Source organism: Cupressus sempervirens, chromosome 4 (assembly GCF_028749045.1).
Source record: "Cupressus sempervirens isolate cs-2001-9-10 chromosome 4, ASM2874904v1, whole genome shotgun sequence".
In the NCBI taxonomy this organism is placed as follows: Eukaryota; Viridiplantae; Streptophyta; class Pinopsida; order Cupressales; family Cupressaceae; genus Cupressus; species Cupressus sempervirens.
The window spans coordinates 55483423-55507568 of NC_143121.1; the positions used below are offsets into that span (position 1 = coordinate 55483423).

At 36.8% G+C, this 24146-nt stretch overlaps 1 protein-coding gene and 1 long non-coding RNA gene across 6 annotated transcripts in view; one reads left to right on the top strand and one right to left on the bottom strand.

Moving 5' to 3' along the window:
• Positions 1 to 24146, top strand: part of LOC149559912 (uncharacterized) — a 207799-nt gene that overhangs the window by 92450 nt on the left and 91203 nt on the right. For all 3 annotated transcript variants that reach the window (XR_016363638.1, XR_016363637.1, XR_016363635.1), the window contains one exon: positions 2613 to 2734. This is a non-coding gene — a long non-coding RNA (uncharacterized LOC149559912). The remainder of the gene's footprint in view (positions 1 to 2612; positions 2735 to 24146) is intronic.
• LOC149559913 (transcriptional activator DEMETER-like) overlaps positions 1 to 24146 on the bottom strand; it is a 212555-nt gene that overhangs the window by 91892 nt on the left and 96517 nt on the right. For all 3 annotated transcript variants that reach the window (XM_089824363.1, XM_089824362.1, XM_089824361.1), the window contains exons 9-10: positions 882 to 961; positions 619 to 703 (exon numbers count right to left, since the gene is read on the bottom strand). In XM_089824363.1, the coding sequence (XP_089680489.1) occupies positions 619 to 703; positions 882 to 961 (165 nt within the window). The remainder of the gene's footprint in view (positions 1 to 618; positions 704 to 881; positions 962 to 24146) is intronic.

The following is a 24146-nucleotide window of genomic DNA, read 5'->3' on the forward strand; positions in this document are numbered from 1 at the left end:
TAAATCTTTGTTTTGGTCATAGACATTTCCGAAAGAAGATGAAAACTGCTCTTCATGAATGGACCGACAGAACCATTGAGGGGTTGGGTAAAAGGTTTCAATCTTGCCATGCTTTCGGAGGCTATAAAAAAGGTTTGGAGCATGGCATCATCATCGACATCTTTTACATCTTTATATCTTATAGTGTAATACATCTTTTGATAACTAGCATTTCAAGTACAATATGTATAGTATATACAACCCCCCTATCCCTCAGCGCTGCCCCCACACTATCCCCAATTTAGGGCCTCTCTGTTCCCCATCCCGGAAACTTTTTGTCTCCTTTGGCTCTCCAATAACTTGATGATGGATAATAGAGTGAGGTCTGGAATATTGATGCAAAAACTCTTACACAATATAACTCAAAATAGAAAATATCGGCATGATAGATTGTTAAAAATATTCTATCATTGGAAAGCAATTATGTTACATATGGAAAAAAACTAAAGCCAATGTGATGAAGCAATATGTTTAAGGATAACCAAACATTCCAATAGAATAGAAAAAATAGCTTTAAAATTTCAGATGTCAAGCACAATCATAAAATCATAGTAGATTGGCAAAGATAAATTTACTCACAGGGAAGGCCAGTTGCTGAAGTGTTAAGAGACGAATGCATTCAACACTTTTGATCCCCATTCCTCGAACATTTAGAAGAAAATTCCTTACATTGACAAGTTGAAAAGCATAATATTACAATCTATACCAAAAACATGATCAATAAAATTCCTATTTTAAGCACATATTCAAATGAAATTCAAAGTTTCTGTCATTTCTAAGCTTTAAAAGATCAGATTACTTGAGCAGTAACATATCTTAAAATCATGTACAATAAATCTTACTTGGCATCATTAGGTGAGAGATCTTTCAACCACTCAAGGTCGATGCTTCCGTGCTCTGTATGAAGCATCTCAAGAAAACTCTGCAATTGATGGTATACTCAGAAGAAAGAATTACAATTAGTTTTCCTCCTGTATTAAAAAACTAAAACCACCAATTGACTGGCATGTTTTTGACAATGACGACATCAATATTAATGAACTTACTCAGAATTGTGAGGTTTATGAGATTGAATTTTATTGTAAGGTTCCATACATAAGGGAAATGGGTCACTCTATTAGCAAAAGGATCGAGTAAAATAGTGTCGATACTAAACATGAATGCATGAGTAACTCAACCTAGGTAGAACAATCTTGTAAAACTATGTAATATATCTATATTCAAAAATCAAAAGCTTTGGCAATGGAGTGAAACTATATTAGAAAGCAAGTGAGAGAGATGGTTTAAATTGGAAAAAAAATAACAAAATCTGAATAAAGTATCAGTGGTATAAATCTTTGCCATAATGCCCTTCATGCTAAATTTAGTTATATATTCTCAAGATTTAAAAAAAAATTACATCATTTACATGACATTTGATTAGTAAGAGATATTTTACCTAGCAAGTCAAATTGTGATATTGCTCAATTGTGTAGTTTTTGAGTCAAACTACTTGACCCATATTTCAATAGTGTTAAGCATTCCACTCATTCTCATGAGAGATGGGTTCTTGTGAACCACTACCCGTGAAACGTGGTTTAATGACTTTGACTCAAAAAATACAGAGTTGAATCATGATAGCAATATTGCTACATGACATTTATTTGATTGTCTATTGTTAAGTCTAAAGATTTACAAAACTTGGTGTAGAGTTATTAAGATCTGGAGGAATATCATATGATTAGGATCAAGCCTCTAGAAGCATGGCCTGAATGGAGCATTAAATAAATTCATGACCTGAATCAACCACAGATGAAAATGCAAATTAATTGTGCCCTTAGGAGATAGTTCTTAACATTCTAAAATTTCTTGAGTATTTGTTTTTCTTAGCATTCTAATGAGTCAAAAGTTTTCTTCCAAAATATAAACTACCCTAGCCAGATTACATAATTATTCACAGTAAAAAATGTTTTTGGTGTAGTTTTGCCCATAAATGTAACAACCATATCCAATCTTTTTGCCTCCAACATGAGAACAAGACAGCTTATTGTTCCTACCTCACAAGAAAGACTTTAAGGATTTTAAATGAAATTATTAATCTAATGAAAAAACAATACCTTCCTACTTGCTCAAGAAAAGACCAATAATCATATGCAAAGAATATTTCAAGAGAATAACAAATTGGGTCATTACCACATGATCTCCATAATTAGAAAGTTATGTTCTCAATAATTAAAAAGCTATGCAAACTGACAGAACTGATGTTAGCAATAACATCATTGGTGCTTGGGATAATTGTGAAAATGTCTTTTTGATAAAGTTCCTGTATTTTTGTGTATGCTCTCAATGTTTATATCTGTAAAAGAGATGTACTTTTGGGGTAATTGGTTATAGGTACCTCGGTACCTCGTAGGCCTTAGTTTCTGTTCAGTTCAGCCACTAAACTGATTTGAATTGCTATGTTGACAGTCTTTTCAGTTTTATGCTCTATCTTAATAGAAAAAAATTAAAATTAAAATGCTATGTTGTATGCAACACTAGAACTTGGGTAGACAAATATCACTGATACAAAGTGTCGGTTCCCAAATCAATAGATTGGAAAGTTCCAAGAGTGTGCCTGACTCTATGCTTGAGTCTTCCAATTGACTTGGCCAACAAATGGGATCAATCAGACTATGGTTATGCTCGCCTGCACTTCAGCCTCTGCAGGACCTACGTGAGTGAATCTTCTCACCAACTAATCCTAGTTGATGCTTTTTATAGAAGATTATGTCTCTAACTGTAAGCTACTTCTGATATCTATCTCAAAGCAGGTATGTCTTCAAAACAGATTATCTAATTTACTGATTGATTAATTTTTATTATTTCTTTATCTTATCTATACTGTTATCTTACTATCTTCTGAATTTAATTGTCATTATCTACTGCTCCTTTCTGATTCTTGCTTCTACTTGCATTCTGTTCAACTCTTGCAAGTAACTTCTTATTTGAACTAACCTTTCCTTTTACTTATCTCCTGCTCCTACTATTATCTGATTATGTTCTGAATGTATTTTATATGAAATGGACCAGTGCCTTGTTCTCCTTTGAGCTATAGAGTCACCGCCTTCCAGAACCTATGTAAATCCGAGAGACAATTTTTAAACCCTTGCCTTGAATGAGCTTGTCAACTATCTAATACTTTATGCTATGATTATAAAGCTCTACTACAATTAGTCTGATTGAATTTAACTAAACCGCAATGGACCAATTAGAACAAGACACAAATAGACAATTATATTCAGATGAATCTTATTTTTCCAATCTTGCAGTGATAACATATAACTTTCACATCTGGATTTAAGATAGCAATCATTCACCAAAAATGATAATCACTAGAGCACTGATCAAGATAAACAATCTTCCACAATTCAAATAAGAAAGAAAATACTGATCTCTATTGCTTTAAAGCTGAAAAGTATTGAACTGCATAAAGAGTAAAAGGATGTTTTGTGGATGTATAATAGGGTTTTGGTTTCTCCTTTGTACCAAATGAGGAGAAGCAACAAGCTTCAAACCGTTTGCACAATGCCTTTTCCTAACTATGACCAATATCATGATTAATTCCTAATAATTTGTAATGTTCCGTTATTAGGGATGACCTATGAAAATAGGAAGAACTTTGTCTAAGACCTGAGATTGAGTAGAGTTGGCTCCCAACTGTGCATACAGTAGGCTCAAGACATCCTGTACAGTGTAGAATTCCTCCTCTGTATGGTATTTCTGTGCAGGTGTATAGTTAGTTGTGGTACGACATATGGACATCATATGGTGATGGCCCCAACTATGTGTACATTGTGTCTTCTGTACACCCTCCCTTTGCTCTCTGACAGTTGATGTTGTATACTGGTCAACCAAGACTATACACTGAAGATGATTTCCATACAGAAGCAGTTTCTAGGTCAGGTTTGTGTGAATTTGCCAGGTGTTACCTTCAATAGGAGTTTGTGTGCACTTACTGTTATACCTTCTGAGTGTTATCGAGATCGTGCAGAGACATTTCTAATAAGAATATTAGCACAAGTATGGGAAGAGAAAAGATCTGTATTTGCAGATCCAGTAATAATGATATTGCAACACAAATTATATTCGCAGATCCAGTAATACTGCAAAGTTACATACGCATTGGACAAAACCTGAGCAGATGCAAAGCAGTCTCCAATGACAACGTTTGATAGATTTTAAGCACAAGTATAATATCCGTATGATATCTCCAATGGCAGAATAGGGTGAAGTTGAAACACCAAAACTGTGACAAGCAGGATAGGGAGGGTCTTCCACCTCAAAAACTATGCACAACTTCCTCAACCTACAGTCTCTGAAAATACAAAGACAAGTCAAATTCCATCCATGATGAATTACAATGCCCAACCATCTCCTTATAAAGGCCTCCAAGAAGCATCTAGAGATTTACAACAGGCTGAGAATATTTTATTACTTAATTAATTTGGGCCCCGTATTTATTAGTTAAAGGCTCTTTATTATTTTATTTTATTTATGGGACTAATTAATTAATTAAATTATTATATTAAAATTGGGTACATCACAACTTTTTAAGATATTAAACATAAATCAGAATAACAAGGATGCAAAGCATGTGACCATTGGGTCTCAATCTTCATGAATTTCATCACCAACCTAATCCTTTTCTTCAAGCACATGCTCCCCTTTTTGAGACCTCTTTGATGGCTATAGGTATTCAGCCACCCATTCTACTATCTGAGCATGCATTGGGAAAAATTAATGGTGTCCATTATACTAAGAAGATGATGCTTACACTTATTATTTGTGATTGTATGGCCCCTACTATAAACTTGGAAAATCTGCTACCAAAAACAATAACCCTATCCAAGAACATATTGAAACTTTGAAGATTAAGTCCTTGTCCTCCTTCAAGTGAGAAATGATTCAAGGAACCAAATCCTTGTAATCGGTTCTCCATTCCCCCAAGGCCTTTGACATGACCTTCTTTGTCCATGAACTCAAGAACTAACCAATGCTTGATAGTATGAAAAAAATATTCCTCATTTATTTTATTTTATTCTCCTATGTACCTGAGTTTTGCAAGGATTGTACTTATCATCATTTTAGTTTCTCCTAGCTCAAGAGGTGCATCTAGATCTCTGAGTAACATTACATAACCTAATAAGATCATGATCATAAGCCCCTCTTTACAAGGCCCTCTAAATTTTCAGCATATCTAACAAAGTATGGTATCCATTACAAGCTTCTTCATATTTATTCATCACCTATTCAACCCTATGGGATAATACTTGCTCCAAAGTATTTAACACAACTCTGGGAATTTTCAGTACAAGTTCCTTGTTGGCAACCTTTAGCTATTTGATTTCCTTTTCATACTTGTCATTCTCCTCTCTCCAATCCTTGTCATCCTTCACATCTACAAGTTGAGGAGCATTCTTGTGTAACAAAATAGCTCTACTTTGGTTATCCCTTAATTCTTTAAACTCATCCTTCAAAGTTGTAAAATTCCCTTTTCCTGAGCCTTAGCTAACAACTAGTATATCATCAAAATATAGTTACTACTTCACATTCATGAGAAGGCAGTTTTAACAGTTATGTTCATGCGAAAGAGATTAACAATTATAATCAGTTTAACCGAATTATCATCACTAACAATTGAAGGCATCATCAATAAATCTAAATAGATGATTTAAGTTTTCCATACCCTAAATTCCGAAACCGAAATCCCCTAGGGTAGCATCTACAAAACCCAAGTTAGCTCACATATACCACTTAAGACACAAATAGTTATACCACTATATCACAATGACCAATACCATTTAGGGCATCAAATACCACTGTATCATAATGACCAATAACATTTAGGGCATCAAATACCACTGTATTATAATGACCAATACTATTTAGGGAATCAAATACCATTGTATCATAATGACCAATACCATTAGGGCATCAAATACCATTGTATCATCCCTTTTCTTTCCTATTGTTAACTATGGCAATAACATAGAGTTAAAAGATGCGTTCATATTCATTAAAGGCAATCATCTAGTAAGCCGATCTCATGCAAACAAATACATTTCGTGTTTACTTGGAGAATCAACTGATTTAACTATTTTTTGAATACATTAAAAGGCACTGATTTTTGATATAAATCAACCTAGCATACCTTGAACTTGTAATTCAAATTCAAGAAAGTAAAATACCTAATACTAGCAAATAATTGAATGTGTCACTTATCTGTCTTATGCATGTCTTGGCATTTGGGGAGAGTAGAAGCATTGTCAAGGGCTTTACCTCCCAACCGCGGACCCTTAAATATCCCCACACAATCTCAATTGAGAAAGGCCCTCCCTACCTTGGAGTTGGACATGGGACACCACTGACCCATCACTGAGCAAATTGGTGCCAAAGTAACAACCATCACTTGACTGGACAACAAGAATCCTTACAAGAGATTACCATGACTTGAATTACATTTGTACTCAAGTATTAATGCTAAAAACTCTTTTGTTTATTTCATTTTATGCAGGATTTCATGAATCCTTACTCCTTTGCCATAAAGTCGTGTCATTCAAACCTATGAAATCATAAGGAAATATGACTAAAGTTTCTGATTTGATTTCATAAATCGAGTACACCATCTCAAAGACTTATTGATTATGTATATGTATGGTGACCCCTACTTTGGTTCTTTGGAACAGTTATACTGAAATATTTTTGTAACAGAATAAAACTTGTAACATCACATGGCTTCATTCGTTGTAGCCAGATAATAGTTTCACAGCCGAACAGTACTAACGGCATAACAGAAAGGAAGACACATAGGATTAAGATGGAACATTTAAACATAACCTAATTTAGGTGGCAATTTAATGTATATTGTACGTATGTGAAAATGTCGGCACCAAGATCTCAACAAATCGATGAATAACACAAACTTAGTCTCCTACTATCTATGGCTCTTATATATATATATATATATATATATATATATATATATATATATATATATATATATATATATATATATATATATATATATATATATATATATATCAGTTTCTATCCTCTTGGAAAAGCTCAATTTCACAAAAGCACTTGTGTGAAAATGAAAAAAAATGAGGAAAGCAATAATACTCAAATTTGAACTGCAGAGAGAACAAGAGAATATATTCCAGAGAGGGGAAAAGAGGGAGAGAGAGAGCTCTCACAGCATGATCTAAGAGTAAATATATGCAAATAATCATCAATCAAGAAAAGAGACCTCCCATAGCAGTTAGCAACAAGATTACGGTGACAAGAAATGTTGCCAAGAATTAAAAATTCAAAAGAAATTCAAACGATTACACTAACTCAATGAACTAAAGGTGGCAATAGCAACACAACGTTCTTGCTCAAATATTTAAATAAAAGACTAAATTCTGAGCCAAGAAGATATAAAAATAAAGGTGGCAAAAATACACCTAGTTCATGTCTTGGTATATTAGTACCATACCTATACCTTCATGCTTGCCTAAGTAATTATGATGTGTCTATATATATATATATACACGTACGTGTACATGTATATGTTGATGATAAATTTTGTACACATATCCACATACATACATATGTGTATACATATATACACATTTCATACCCACTCAAGTATAACTATAGATGTCATATTACTATATTAAGATATGATAGTTTTCAAGGTACACAAAGATCAATACATAACGAAGGTAATATTCTTATTTAAGTTCTTTATAATGTTTTTAATTTAATTGGCTAGCTCATGGTCATCCTTTGTTCTTCTTGCTTGTCTAACTATTTCATCCTTAGTCATGATGGTTTAGGACTCATTTATTTGCTCAACAGTTGGTGGTACCCCCCGTGCCCAACTCCTTTCTCGCAATGCTCACACCCTTCGATGTGCTCCTACAGGGAAGAAATTCTCCATAATAATATCATATTTCTCAATATAACCATAATTACCACAACAATTATTATTCATAAACCATCATCCTACCTAATCACCATTTCACTTTCCATGAATCCACAATGACAAACCAACTTTCTAAGATAACATTAAAATATCATCATAATGGTTAACTAACTTGTCATTTTCATATGAAATTATAACGATTAATCATCTTACCTTTTCACATGGTCATAATTGATTTTACTTGTAAACTGACTTCACATGACCTCAACGGCTATATGAACATTTTTAAATTGAGCCAAACATTGGGATGTAACACAAGTAGCATTCTCAATATACAATTCATTTACAACCCTAATCAATTTTGTTTCTTGATTATTAACTTGATCAATCTGTTGTTGCATATGTTTTACTTGATCTTTGTTAAACATTGGTTTTTGCATGAGTTCAATTGCTAACACTAATGGGACAATGTTTTCCATAGTTTGCACCATGGCCATCTCATTCTTTCCTTTCACAAAATTGAGAAGCCTGGGCTTGTGAGGGAATTTAAAGCTAACCCATGTGGTAAGAACCTTAGTCTTTGGATCATATCCAAACTTGCTTATCTTCTCATTTGGATTGAACTTTGCTACAAGTGTAGCTCTTCTTGTTTTCTAACTTGATCAAGTAAAAATAAATGTTTCAAAGATAAACCTAGAATGATCAACATGTCACTTTACAAAGACCATTCTTTTGGCCTCATCCAGAGTACAACTTATCTCATAAAGATTCATCTCCCTGAGCATCTAATTGACAACTTCCTCACGTCGACTCATCAATACCCATCAAGTTGACCTATTTTCTTTATTCAAAATCTTCCATTTTCACTTGAATCTAAAATCCTTGAATTCTCAAGACTCCATAAATTTTCATCTTCAATGAACCTTGAAGATGTGACTTGCTTTTCATCAATGAAATCAATGGGTTTTACAGCATTTTGAATTTGGACTTTCTAGCCATGCACTTTTTCTTGATACGTTAAAGGAGATTCAAGCCTATTTACCTCAATATTGTTCTTTACTACATTGAATGCACTTGTGGCCAATTCAATGTCACCTTCTTCCCCTAAATCACCGTAAGGAATAGTAAGCATGTTTCATCCCTTTTTAGATTTTTGGGGGAACTAAGTGTAGCCTCTGAATCTAATGAACCATGAATGGTTAACCAACAATGCTTCTTGGCATGAGGCTTCACCTTTAATGGTGTGTCACTAGAAGCTTTTCTATATAATTTCTCAAATTCTTTTAAACATAATTTCATTCTTCTTACCTCATTAGTTTGTTCATTATGGAAACAAGGATCTCTCCTTCATTTCTTATCTTCTTAAATCTTCCTCAGGATGCTCTATTTCTTCCACTTCTGCATCAATCCTTCAAGTGTCATACAATTTTGAGCTATATTGTTATGTATGTTATCCTAATGTAACGTGTTTGATGAGAGAGTGAATGCAATCCTCAGGATCATGTGTTCTTTTTGTCCCATCCTATAAACAGTACCCCTCCTTCTAATACTTTTGAACTTGTTCAAGAGCATCAAAACTAATAGAAAAGCCTGCATATTTAGTTGTATGAATTAAAAGGTCCATTTTTTTCTTTGTGCATAGACTCCTTGAACCACATCATCTACCAAACAAATTCTAGAAATGTTATTCTTTTTGGTACAAAAATTGGCAACTTATAAAGGGCTTGTTTACACCTTGATACACTTTGATAAGAGTATGATCTCCCTTCAAGAACCAGTCTGCAAAGTGATGGGTATGACCCTTCCCAGGGTTATACTCCAATGGCCTCTGTACCTTCCTTATCTTGAGTAGAAACCTCTTAATCAGAAGGACTAGTGCCCTGAATATCCAAAAACAAAATATACCATGCAACACTTGAAAATTGCAATCTCATCTATCCTTATCCCACACAAATCACTATAGTTGAATAGGATGCATACTTCCTTGATTATCCATGGTAGTCAGCTTCATGCTATGCCTAAAGACATTGTTATTCTAAAACAAAATCAAATGACATAGAAAAGAATAATGTTTGAAGACCCTCTTCTCTTTCCAATTGACCAATTGGTTGTGGATGAGCCTCTCAACTTCAATAGCGATGTCAAACCTCAAATTGACATTAGGGTTCTAAATCCTTGTAGATATAAACATTAAACCAATATACATTCTAAACTTAGAATCATCTCCACATACTTGGCCCCATTCATGATACGTTTTCTAAAAAATGTTCATGAATCCTTGAGTAGAGAATAGTGTGGTCTTTGTAATAGGCCTCGATCTATTCTTCTCCCTACTTTCTCTAAAAAATGTCGCTTCTATCAACCTGAATGTTTTCAACAACTGTTGGTAGTCAACTTTGAACTTTTCTCTATCAATCTTTGCAAGGGCTTGTTTGTTTAGACCGAAACATTATGCTTTGCATATTTAGTGACAACCAAAATTGGATTCCCATTTTACACTCCTATTATTTTGGTTTTTTTTAATAATTATTTACCAATACTTCAATAAGACAAACATTACCAAACACATTGGGAACTACTGTTTTGGCTAAGTTAAGGTTCCATGGATTTGAAAGTGGGACTCCCTCATTCCTATTCTTATAGAAATACCAGAACACACCTTGACCTAGAACTGGAATTTCGGCATCCCTAAATTCTCCCTATACATCTAAAATACATTTTTAACATCAGTGTCCTCTGACCCATGTATTGCATTCAACATAACCCTTTGCAAAGGAATCTTAGGTGATTCATTTTTAGGGTTATCTAAGATTTCTTCTAATTCTTTCTTTTTAGGCATTTTGAATAAAAGAAATCTAGCATAGCGAAGATATTTGAACTTATTATTTAGTTCGTATTTGTAGAAGTCAGTCCCTCTTCCAATGTCATCCAAGCTTCTCAGCTCTTGGTGCTCACCTTGTGCCTACTTCAATGAGAAATTTTATCCAACACTTAATAAAATTTCACAAATTTGTGTTCATTAAATTCCTTTACCACCTCTTCAAATTGCAAGCCCATTCACATTCAATAGGTGTCATTACTTCGTAAATGTGGTGATCTTTCACTTGTTTTAGTCCTTCACCTAATTGCTAGCCAATTTTCTTCTTTCAGAAGAAAAAGCGATACTTTTTCACTAGTTTGTAAATGGTCATATTCACCTCCACAAAATGGCAATACTTGTCATTTTGTAGCATTAAAAACTCTTATAAAATAATGTTATTTTGCATTTCCACAACCCAATGTTGTAGATCCTACAATATAGCAATGCCTTCATTGTTTCGCAGCTCCTTCTTTGTACTTGTGAAACAGCGAAATGTAATAAAATTTGTTGTTTTTATTTTATTTTATAATTCAATATCTTTTCTTTCTTATGATAAGATCACTTATTTCATATAATATATGTGAGAGGTGCCCTTTCACCAAGGGACACCTATTAATATAATTATACAATAAATAATTATATTAATATAATATATATCAACATCTTATCAATATTTATACTTAGCAATACAATAATATTATCAAAATTATTATATTATCAATATAATATTATAATTATTCTATATTCATATAACATAGTAATTATAATATAATTAATAATAAGTAATACTATATTATCTCATAATAATATGAATAATCACAACCTTTGTAATATTTAGGTTGGCTTGTGGGTTTCAACCACAGCTACAATAAAATCAACACTCTCTCTTAGCAAAGGAGGAATTCATTTAAGTTGTGTCACAATGACTATCCTTGATTAGTAAAATTAAATAGATTATTATTGAAGAAATATTGGGTAAGTCGTGATTAGTTTATTTACATATTTATGTCTGAAATAATACTTTGTATTATTAGAGACATCATTGTGAATCAGATATATAAGCCTCCAAAAGCTAACTTCAACACTCTCTCTTTAGCTAGGGATGCTTCCATGTTAAAGCATAATGAACTTATCATTAAGGTTTACAACATATATCTCTTAATGAATTTTGGATATCTTCATACGACATATCTATGGATATCACTTCATGTGATATCTACCATTATGTCCTTGGATAGCACCATATGCACTTGTCCTCCATAATGGATTTACAATATCTCTTTGTATAGCATTGTATGTGCTTCCCACTTTCATGGCATGTCCACAGATATCATCATATGTCCACTATATGTGCTTCCCACCTTCATGGCATGTCCATGAATATCACCATATATATTATCCACCATGAAGGATTTTAAGGTATCAACCAATATGTTTTGATATTGCACCATATGCATTTGTCCTCCATAATGGATTTACGATATCTCCTTGAATAGCACCATATGCACTTCTCACCTTCATGGTGTACTGTCTTAAATTGGATGCACTCCATTTTAATGAAGGTTTAGCTCCTAGGTGGAATTGGGGTAAAACCTAATAAATCCTCTTTAAAGCTCATATTTTCACATCATTAAGCTCGAGGTAGGATCTATCCTGCTAGGTTCTCCCTTCCCTTCATCTATCCACTTGGCGTCTACTCATTGCACCGCAATGGCTACATCTCTGATTCTAGGGATCTGGGACTTGTTTTAGGATCCCAAAGGGATTCCAGAGGTTCCAGGACCTAGTTGTTAGAGGCACAATGTACCCCTGACCAATCAGGGGCATGGTACGCCCATAATGGGTCAATCAGGGGCATAGTGCACCCCAAATTAGGACCTATTTTAGGTCTCCTCTTCGTGTCTTGTGTTCAAGAATGTTTAAGGTGTGAATTCCTAGGCAGCTCAACCTACAGGAGATAGTCAATTCTGAGATCTATATATAAACCCTTCCATTTTCTCAATTTTCATATCTCATTCTCAAGTGTTCAAGTATCCACAAATTCTAGCACTCAAGTATTCAAGTTTTCAAATCTTCAAGCATTCCTCTATTGAAGATCAAGGATTTAAGCATTCAAGCAATTGAAGGAGTTTATCTTCTACATCCATTCATCTTCATCTTTTTGGTCCAAATCAATTGGTGAAGTTGACACATTGCATTTGATTCAAATGATCCAACTTTTTTAAGGTGAATTCATACATTTACTTTACATTCATGCTATTTCAATTATTTCAATTCAAGGTTAATTCCTAAACTAGGGTTTGACAAAGGCTAACCCCCCATCAATGACAAAGACCTTTTTTTTGGTAGGTTGCGAATATCACATCGACGAACAAGTTGCAAATTTGAGTACCCTTTTATGCTTTCTTCGGAATTGGGCAATAAGAATCAATGTTGCACACTATCCATCAGAGGCACACTGCACCCTTGATGATCCAATTCAGCCCTGAGAATTCATCGAAAGATTTCTAGGTTTTGTCTCTTACACAATTTCAAGCCTAGATCCGATGATTTCAATTCATTCCAATCAAAACAGCAATCATAATACAGATTCTAAAGGTTTTTTATACTTCCAACACATTTACTTATATATAGCTTTAGCTTCTTTCATAAGTCTAGGGTTTTCAAGGACTTGGATAGCTTTCCCCTATTCTTCCTAGACCTAGTTTGCGTTACTGTTCTTTGCTGATTTGATTAGCACTAATTTCTCTAGATCTAGTTCTCTAGAATTGGAATTGAAAGAACTCTTTTCTTTGACTTCCCTCCCTCTATATGTATATGTATGTGTAGGTTATTATAAACTTAGGCTCTTTACCCTTTACTCACATTCCTAAACCTACATTTATTGGTGAACCCGACTTACAACATTGCCCCTTCTAATTTGGGGTTAGATTTCTTATTTAGAGTTAGATCTTCGAATGGCATTATCTTGCGATCTTTCTTTGCAACCTTTATATCTTGTTTTACATTACATTGGAGTTGAGTTCATATCATACGGTTAGATCTCTTTGCATCTTCTTTGGTGTATGAGCTTTACTACTTTTAGTCCTACCTATAGCGTTCCTATTAGAAGAAGTCGTACACTCATGGCTCTTTTTGGTCTGGATTCCTCTTCTCCTCACCTTGGAAACCTTAGTGACCTTATGGTTTCTCATGATCTTAATCCTTCAATGATGAGGATGAGGCTTTAAGGGTTCCTCTTGAACAAGTTGACAAATTTTCTACTAAGATTGATAAAATGCATGATTGGCTTTTACAAGAAAATCAGGAATAGAGACTATTGCTGCTTTTGATGCTCTTAAGAAAGTGATCCATGATGATGAGCATAGAGTTAATCTTTTGCATGGTCTTACTTGCCTTGTCCATACTCATGTTAAGCCTTTAACTCAAGTTGCTTCTAAAGTAGGGAAGGCTCTACCTATTTCTACTCTTGAGCTTGTTTTGCTTGTTTCTATACCCATCTCTAGCATTCCTATATATGTTGCTCCTATTGTGACTACTTCTGTTCAGGTGTCTAATCCTCTTAGTAGTCTTCCTTTTCCTTCTTTTCTTGTGAGTGTTCTGCTTGTTTCATTGCTGATTTCATAGTTTTCATATAATAATGTTCCTTTCACTTATCCTAACCCCCCTACTTTGGTTCCCAGTGTTCTGCGCGTAGTTCCTTCTATTCCAGCTAAAGCGTACACCCTCCTAGTGTGTTGAATGTGTCTGTACCACCTAATTCTTCTAATAATTCCCCTATCCTTAGACTTGCTCATACCGTGTCCTCTTTACAACATCTTGCTTCTTTCACTCAATCTAAGTTTGATGTTCCTATGTGTGATATGGTTAGTCCTTTTATCTTTTAACATTATCCGTACTGCTGCTCCTCAACAAGCTGATATGCCTCACCTTGAAACTTATAATGGTAAGGTGATCCTGTGACCCATCTTAAGACTTTAAGTACTATGTAGTGACTATGCTCATGATCATAGGATTTTAGCTAAGTTGTTTTCTCACACTTTCTGTGACAAAGCTATGCAATGGTATTGCTCTTTGCCGCCTTATTCTATTGACTCTTTTCATAAACTTGCTAATGCTTTTATTCAACATTTTCAAAATAATATTGGTCCTTCCATTTTTTTAACTGATTTGTGCATTGTAAACAAGGTCCTAAGGAGAAAGTGGCTGATTTTATTGGTAGATTTAAGCATTTGCATGCCCAGATTTCTTATCTTGAACTTGATCTTGAAATTAAGCATATGTTTATTGTGAATTTACAAAAAGACATCGGAGATAAGATTTTGCTTATTGAGTTTACATCTTTTTCACAATGTTGTGCAACAATTCAACATTATCAATTACAAGTGAGTCAGTTTGAGAGCACCACTCCATTAGTTCCTGTACTTATTAATAAGAGCAATGCAGCACCTAATCCTAACAAATTTCAGAAACCTAACAATTATGTCAAGATTAACAAAGCCACAAACACAATAGATGATCAAGTAGTTTCTTATCTTGAGGTGCCACTACTTCTTCCTCTACTTTTTGGATGAATCAAAGTTTACTCCTCTTTCTGAGTTTTTACATTCTAGCATGAGTAGGTTGGTTAGTACTAATATGATTACACTTCCTCCTATTAAACCACTTCTTCCTTCTACTACATCGAGTCCGCATTTTAATCCTCAAGCTTTTTGTCAATTTCATCGCTAGCCTGGACATGATATAGAGTCATGTTATTCTTTGAAACATAAGATTCAAGATTTGATTGATTCTAAAGCATTATCTATTGATAGTCAGGATAATGGGAATAAACCTATAACACCTAATCAAAATCTTCAAATCTACACTAATCCTTTACCTTAGCATAGTACTACTACTATTGTTTAGCATCCTTCCTCTCCTCCTAAAGTGAATGTTTCTTATGATACCTTAGGATGAGAGAATGATAATACTATTAATGTTGTGGATCCTATAGTTCAACTTCCACCTCCACCTCCACCTAAGGAAGACATTCCCTCTACATCTAATGATCAACCTAAACCTAAACCCAATCCTAAGTTCTCTAGAGCCCTTACTATCTCATTCACTAATGCTGATAAGTTCAAGGCTCCTAGTGATCCTCTCTATATTACTGCTCGGATTGCTAAATATCTTTCTTATGGGTGTCTTATTGATCCTACTTCTATGGTTAACATTATTACTAAGGAACATTTATATGCTAAGCAAAACTATCGTGATTTCTATGACTCAACTAACACTTGGATTCAAACTTGTAATAGTTTCTTGTATCCTCCACAAGGGTCCATTTATTTTCCTATTGAGATCTATAATAAAGTGGTGAATATTACCTTTGTTGTCATTCCTACTTCCAATCAGTTCCAAATGAAGCTTGGTTTACCTTGGTTAACTGTCATGCAAGCCATTGCTTCCCCTATTCATCAATGCATTAAATTTCCTTATGATTGTGAAATTAAGATGATCAATCATAGGCTTTATCATCCTTCTAGACTTGACATTGTGCTACTTTGGGTTTCTTTTGGCCTTCTATTCGTATTGATCCTACTCGTCTAGATTATATTTTTTGCACTTATCAAGCTCATAAATGTTGAAAGATGGTTGAGTTAAGTATACCTTGGGATATTTCTCGTGGTCTTTTACCTACACCTTCTATGCCTATTTCTTCAGATTCTTCAATTTCTAATAGTCAACCACCTCTTGCATCTACTGATCCTCCTAGTGTGGTTCATTCTTCTAGCACGACACCTACTAGTATGGTTCCTTCTTCTACATCTTAGCCTCTTCTTGTTCCTCCCTTGTGCCATCAAAAGGTAAGGAGCCTATGGTTGTTGATCCTCCCTTGTCTTCACAAATCTCTAATAAAACTAAGCATAACCGACATGCTCAAGAATGTTAAAAGAACAGTCAAGCTCGTGCTAAAGCTCGTATTGATACTTCTCATCAGCCCATGTCTATCAAGGAAGTTAATCAAACTAATGAAAAGAGTATTCCTATTTTGGATTCTATTACTATTAATATAGATGAAGAAGGTACTAATGAGCATGAGATTATTGATCTTGATGTTGATTTACCTAACATGTTTTATATGCAGCTTACGCTTACAGCTACACTTGAGCATAGTGACTCTCTCTCGAGTCCTTTCGAATTAAAAATTGTTCCTACTGCACTAGAAAAAGTTCCTCTTGCAAGTCATCCACCTTCTCTTATTACTTTTGACTAAGATAGGGGAGGAGGGAAACGTGCTTGAAGTGAGTGCTCTATAATAGTAGTTTATGTGTTTTCCTATTGTTAATGTGCTTCCCTTGTATTGTGTTTTCTTTATGTTTGTTTAGATTTATTTAGACGACCTTTGTTGCTCTAATAACACAAGTGTTTACCACATAGGTTAATTAAGAATTGCACACAGATAATGAACATGAACACGAACAGCAAAACTCTTCTTATTATTATTCGCATATGCCAAAACATTACATTATGCTTTTATGATAAGATAAGATGAATACAATACTTCTCGAAGGGGTTATAAATACTTTCCGCAAAACTTTCCCGAAGGAGTCCGTCGGCCACATACAACATGTCGCTACATAACAAAAACCTTTCCGAAGGGACCCGTCGGCTGATACACAATTTCCTTCCCAAAGGGACCTGTCGGCTGATACACAATTTCTACCGACGACATCATCCCCCCCAAAAAGAAAATTCGTCTCCTGACGACTATTACAAAATCTCTGAGACAAATCAACAACCAAAATACATTGACTGACTAACTGGTCTTCAACACTATCACCTTAGCCAATCTGACATCTGACCCTGATAGCCACTTGTGCCGCTTTTTGCCTTCCAATTCTGAGTACACTGAACCAAGTGTCGCTGCACTACCTCCAACTGGATGATCAGCTCCTCTCGAGCTCTCCACGCATCCACCAAGACAGCCTCACTGCCAACACGTACTCTTAGTGCCTCTGGTACACAGACACTCCATGCCTGCAACAGCTCTAAGTCTTCTCAACTGGTTAGACTCCCACGACTAATATCCGCAACGACTGAGGGTCCAAGGGGCAACGCCCCTGGTGGGGTCGAGGGGTAGCGCCCCCGCGAGGTCGTGGGGCAGCATTAGCACTTTGAAACCCACACAAAACTGCACGGAACACACCATTTTTGTCATTTTCTGCCGATTCTACACTCTTTCTGGCAATCGTTGGTTCTTCCTCTACCCTGTGGCATCATCTGATACTCATTCTGAGCATTCCTGATTTGTCGACGTTTTTTTTTTTGTTTTTTTTAGAAACCCTCCTATCACCCTTCTGTGCTACCCAATAGAAAGTAGAAGCCGTACGGCAAAACCCCACTCTTCAGAATCTGTAATCTTGCAATCCAAATCCGTACACATGATATGCTTGAAAAATTCGTACAATTACCTCGCATTCCAAATTATAATTTCCGTACGCTATCTTTACTTCCAAATTTCGTACGTCGTACGGCCAAAATCCGTAGTGTCAATGGCTTTCCTCAAAAATCCATACAACACATGTAGAAATTCGTACTGATCAAACCCCCCCAAAAATCCGTACAGTCACTATACTAGAAATCCGTACCATAACTTTTGTTAAAAATCCGTGCTGGGATATCGTACGGTGATTTCAATAAAGTCCATACGGTGCATGGTTAAAATAGCTTAAAAAACCGTACATTCATGTGCGAAGGAAATCGTACAATTTTATGCCAATCCGTACGCTCTTGCCAAACTGAAAAATCTGTACGACAACCTTTACTTAAAAACCGTACACTGCATCATCATTTTAAAATCTGTACGGTACATATCAAACTTGATGCTTTTTCGTACACTGCTCAAAAATTCCAAAAAATCCGTAACAAGATGCAAAACCTGGCGAAATCCGTACAGCACGAAAATCCATACACTAGACTGGAAAATCTGTACACTTCCTTCAAAACCGCACGGTGAACATTTAAGAATCCGTACGGTGCTTTGTTTCCAAAAATCCGTACAGTAGCTTTTTCATCATTTTTTTTTTTTTTTCATTTTCATTTTTTTTTTTTTTCATCATTATTTTTTTTTTTTTTTTCAATAGCAAAGTCATTTTTCCCTTCGACCGTCGGCATCGTCGGTCTACAACGACGAAGGGGTCGCCCGAATGCCATTCTCTGACGCAGAAGTCTTCTGGCCGTGGTATACCTTCAACTTCGAGCCATTCACCGCCTGAGGCACTTCCTGTCCATCCAAAGTCCATAATTTTATTGCTCCATTGTCCCCTACTTCCCGGATCTGATACGGCCCGACCCACTTAACTTTGAACTTGCCTGGTTTGATCTCATTCCGGTTGTCGTACTTCAACACCCACTGTCTGAGTTGAAACCTGCTACGCCTGTTCTGTGTCATCTCCATATCGCCCAATTTGTTCCCGAAGCTCACTACCATGGACTCCGTCAGCTGCCCCTTCTGTCCGTCAATAACACATTCACTCTGTACTACTACAACTTTTATTGAACCCTTCCTCTTTGTTGCCTATGCAGACCGTATCGTGTGTCTTCCTTGCTGCCGGTATCTTTTTGCTATATCTGTGGTTCGACCTAATACTTTCTTCTTGCGCAGTCGTACAGTAGAATCTTTCCTTCTTTTGGGTTTGTACTGTATGTTCTGTCCTTCAGCTTCAGTCATACCCACGTTTCCTTCTTCGGCTTCTTTGGGTTGCTTCGAACATTCATTTCCTCCTTCAGCTTGTCCATGTTCTTTCAGACATTCATTTCCTCCGTCGGCTTCTATGTGTTCCTTCGAACATTCATTTCCTCCTTCGGCTTCTCTGTGTTCCTTTGGACATTCATTTCCTCCTTCGGCTTCTCTGTGTTCCTTCGGACATTCATTTCCTTCTTCTTTTTTACCTTCATCGATCCTTAGCATATTACAACTTGGAAAGAGCTCATAATCCTCTATCTGCCAATGGTAAAGACCATTTACTGAATCCAGATCGTCATCTCCTTCCAATCGTAGGACTCCCTCCTGATCGGGTTCCATACTCTACCTCCTCTCATCATCTTCTCCTTCGGAATCCGACAATAGAGCTTCTTCTCCAACCATCTGAGTGTGTAGATCGATGACATACTTCCGGCCTTTGCTTTCAAGTGATAAAGTATTTTTCTTCCAATCGTGTTTTGCCTTGGCTTGTATCAGCCACCCCCAGCCCAGAATGGCATCATATCCTCTCCGCTTCAGTGGGATCACAACAAAGTCCAACAGGAACAGTTGTGTTCCAATCGTCACTGGTTGCGCTGTAAGTACTCCCAATGGCTTGATTCCATGTTGATCGGCTGTTAACAACTGGAAGGTAGGTGGCCACAATGTTGGTTGTCCCAACTTTTTCCAGGTATCCTCTGGCAGCACATTGACACCAGACCCTCCGTCCACGATTGTGTCCGTTAGCACAGTCCCAAGAATGCCCATTTCAACAACCATCGGATAGCGTCCGGATGAAAGAGCTAACAGCATCGGATCTTATGCACTTGCGCCACTTTCCTTCTCCTTTTTGTCCACTGTACTTGCTCCACTTTCCTGCTTCCTTCCATGTTCTCCTGGTAGTTGAGCAACGGGAAGGATGTTTGTGAGTCCCGATCGAAGCTAAGGCATCGTGAGCAACAGATCACTTATCCTAACGGGTATCTCAGCTTGCAATATTTTCCGTACAATGTTATGTTCTACACAGTTCTGTACGGAGGTACTCGGCGTGTCCTTCAAGTGTGTCGTTTCTATCTGCGTTGCTCTCTGGATCTTTGCCCGTGCTTCCTCCAGTCTCTTCTTTTCCTCTATCGGATCAAGGTATAGCTTCGCCTACTTCCGAGTGATTGCCAGAACTTCTTCCTCATCTGTCTCGACAGTAATCAAGTTTACTCCAGACTTCGGGCACTTAGCATCATCATGATCGCCAGGTCCACACCATCGGCATAGCAACTTCGATGTGTTCGCTGTTGTGCACTCTCGAGCAAAGTGACCCCACAGATTGCATGCGCAGCATTGAACTATCGGCCGACCATTCGCATCATACTGAATTCGACTCCTTCCGCCATTATTGTTGTTGCTGCTATTGTTGTTGTTTTGACCGTGTCAGTTGTTTCTATATCCACCCGATGTGGCACCTTCCGTACTGGTGTTCCCGTTCCCTCCTGACGGGGATGCCTCCTGTGTCAGGAACACTTGCTGCGGTGTTCTTGTTTTCAAATTGAAAGGGCATTTCTTTACCGGGTGTCCCATAATCTGGCAAATCTCACAAAATTGATCTTTCGGGCATGATCCCTTCGTATGGCCTTCTTTCTTACACTCTGTGCACCATAGGTCGTTGCCCTTAGTCTCCTTGTTCATGTTTTTGAACTCCCTCATCATCCGAAGCATGTCCTTCTAAAGAGCATGAACTTTCTTGCTGCTGCTTTCCTCGTCGCTGCTATCTTCTCCTGAAGGCTCGTCGGCATCTGAATCGGATGAGCTGGTCTTCTTCTTCTTTTTTGTCTTCTAGTCACTTTCAAGGTTCATTGCCCGATTGTACACTTCAATATATGTCGATGGTGGCACGATCTTCATTTTTTTCCGCAACTTCAGGTGAAGGCCTTCAATGAACCATCTTTCTTGGAGTCCATCTGCCAGCTTATTCTCCATTTTATTGATTAAGTCCTTCAACCTCCTAGCGAAGACCCGTACTGTTTCATTCTTCTTTTGTTTGGTATTGAATCTCTCTGCTACAATTTCATTATCGTCACGCAGAAGTTGAAATTCTACGATTAACTCCTTAATGTTATCCCAAGTGTTTAACTTTTGTGGATCAGTATCAATAAACCAATCAATCGCAACACCCCGTAGGGTAGCGAGAAATTGTCTGATCCATTCGTTTGTATCTATTATGCCATTTTCCCTCTAGATTGTTTCACATGTTTTACAATGTTGAATGGGATCAACTGCTTCATTACCATCAAATTTTGGCAACTTTTCCTTCGGACCTACCATTATCACTATATGTTGAGGGTTTTGTTGTGTACCTGCGCTGTTTTGCACTCCCGCGTTGTTTTGAACACCTGCGCTATTCTGAGCTCCCGCGCTATTCTGGACAGCCGTGCTGTTTCCAACACTCGCACGGTTTTGAACACCCGCGCTGTTCTGCACACCCACGCTGTTTCCAACACTTGCGTTGTTCTGGACACCCACCCTGTTCTGCACACCTATGCTGTTCTAGACACCCGCGTTGTTTTCTACACCCGCGCTATTTTCAACACCTGCACTATTTTCGACTTTCGCGCTGTTTTCAACTTCTGCGATGTTTGGTGAAGAAGAGGTTTCGTCAACCGAGGCTGTCCGTTCCGGAAGTATATCTCGGATGAAGAGGTCACTCCATGCTCGTGCTCCCTCGGCACTCCGAGCTGTGCGAGTCGATCTCCTTCCATCAGGATTCTCTTCCCATGGCGTATGTAGGCTCAGAAACTCCTCCCTAGCTTCTTCCACCAAATCAAGCCATTGTCGAGTCTCCTTCAACAATCCTTCCGCGCTCTTGTTTCCGTCGGCAATCTTCTGAAATCTCCTTCAACGCTCTGTCTGCTGAGCCAGAATTAAATTTTCCTGCGCAACGCATATGTCATCTTTTTCCTTCAGCTTATTCTTATCTTTGTTCAACTGATTCGGCATTTAATTCATATCCACCTGCCTGTGTACCAGGTCCATCGAGGAATGGCGCCAAATATTTACCGCATAGGTTAATTAAGAATTGCACACAGATAATGAACACGAACACGAACAGCAGAACTCTTCTTATTATTATTCGCATATGCTAGAACATTACATTATGCTTTTATGATAAGATTAAATGAATACAATGCTTCCCGAAGGGGTTATAAATACTTTCCGAAGAACTTTCCCGAAGGAGTCCGTCGGCCACATACAAAATGTCGCTACATAACAAAAACCTTTCCGAAGGGACCCATCGGCTACATAACAAGAACCTTTCCAAAGGGACCCGTCGGCTGATACACAATTTCCTTTCCGAAGGGACCCGTTGGCTAATACACAATTTCCTTCCCGAAGGGACCCGTCGACTGATAGACAATTTCTACCGACGACAACAAGATGATAAAAAAATTGAAATATCATGTCATTCTTCTATTTGTATCTTACTTCTTCTATCTATCATTCTATGTTATGTTGTACATGTGCTATTGGTCATACTTGTGTCCTTGTGAATCACTGGAAGAGCTACTGTAAAAAGATCTTCTTCAATCCATTCAAGATCCTTTGTTACATCTTCTACATCCATTCATCTTCATCTTCTTTGTCCAAAACAATTGGTGAAGTTGGCACATTGCATTCGATTCAAGAGACCTAGCTTTTGTAAGGTGAGTACATTTACTTTACATTCATTATATTTCAATTATTTCAATTCAACATTAATTCCTAAATTGGCGTTTGACTGAGGCAAAAGCCCCCATCAACAATAAAAACCTTTTCTTGCAAGTTGCGGATATTGAATCGATGAACAGGTTGCAAATCTAAGTACCCTTTTCGGCTTTCTTCAGATCTCCGCAATTAGAATCAGCACCGCACACTGTCCATCAGGGGTGTACTACACGTGATGATCCATTTTGCCCCTTAAGATCCAATTCAGCCCAAATAGTTTGCTAAAAGATTTTTGCATTTTGTCTGTTATGTAGTTTCAAGCCTAGATTCGAACGATTTCAATTCGTTCCGATCAAAACATCAAGCATAAAACAGATTCTAAGGGTGTGTTCTTTACCCTCTTTGTCCTTTCACCACATTTACTTATATCTAGCTTTAACTTCGTTTATACATCTAGGGTTTTCAAGGACTTGGATACCTTTCTCCTATTCTTCCTGGACCTAGTTTGCATTAGTGCTTCTCGCTTATTTGGTTAGCACTAATCTCTCTAGATCTAGTTCTTTTGAGTTGGGATCAAAATGACTCTTTTCCTTGACTTCCCTCCCTCTATATCTATATGTATGTATAGGTTATGTGATGAGCTTAGGCACTTACCCTTGACTCACATTTCCAACTCTATACATGGCATGTCCACGGGTATCACCATATGTGTTATCTGCCATTAAGGATTTTAAAATATCTACCATTATATCCGTGGATACAACCGTATGTGCTATCCTCTATAATTGATTTATGATATTTACCATTATGGCATGTCCTCGGTTATCACTACATGCACTACCCACCATAAAGGATTTCTCAACCATCATTGTGAGATGGTCACCTCACAAAGA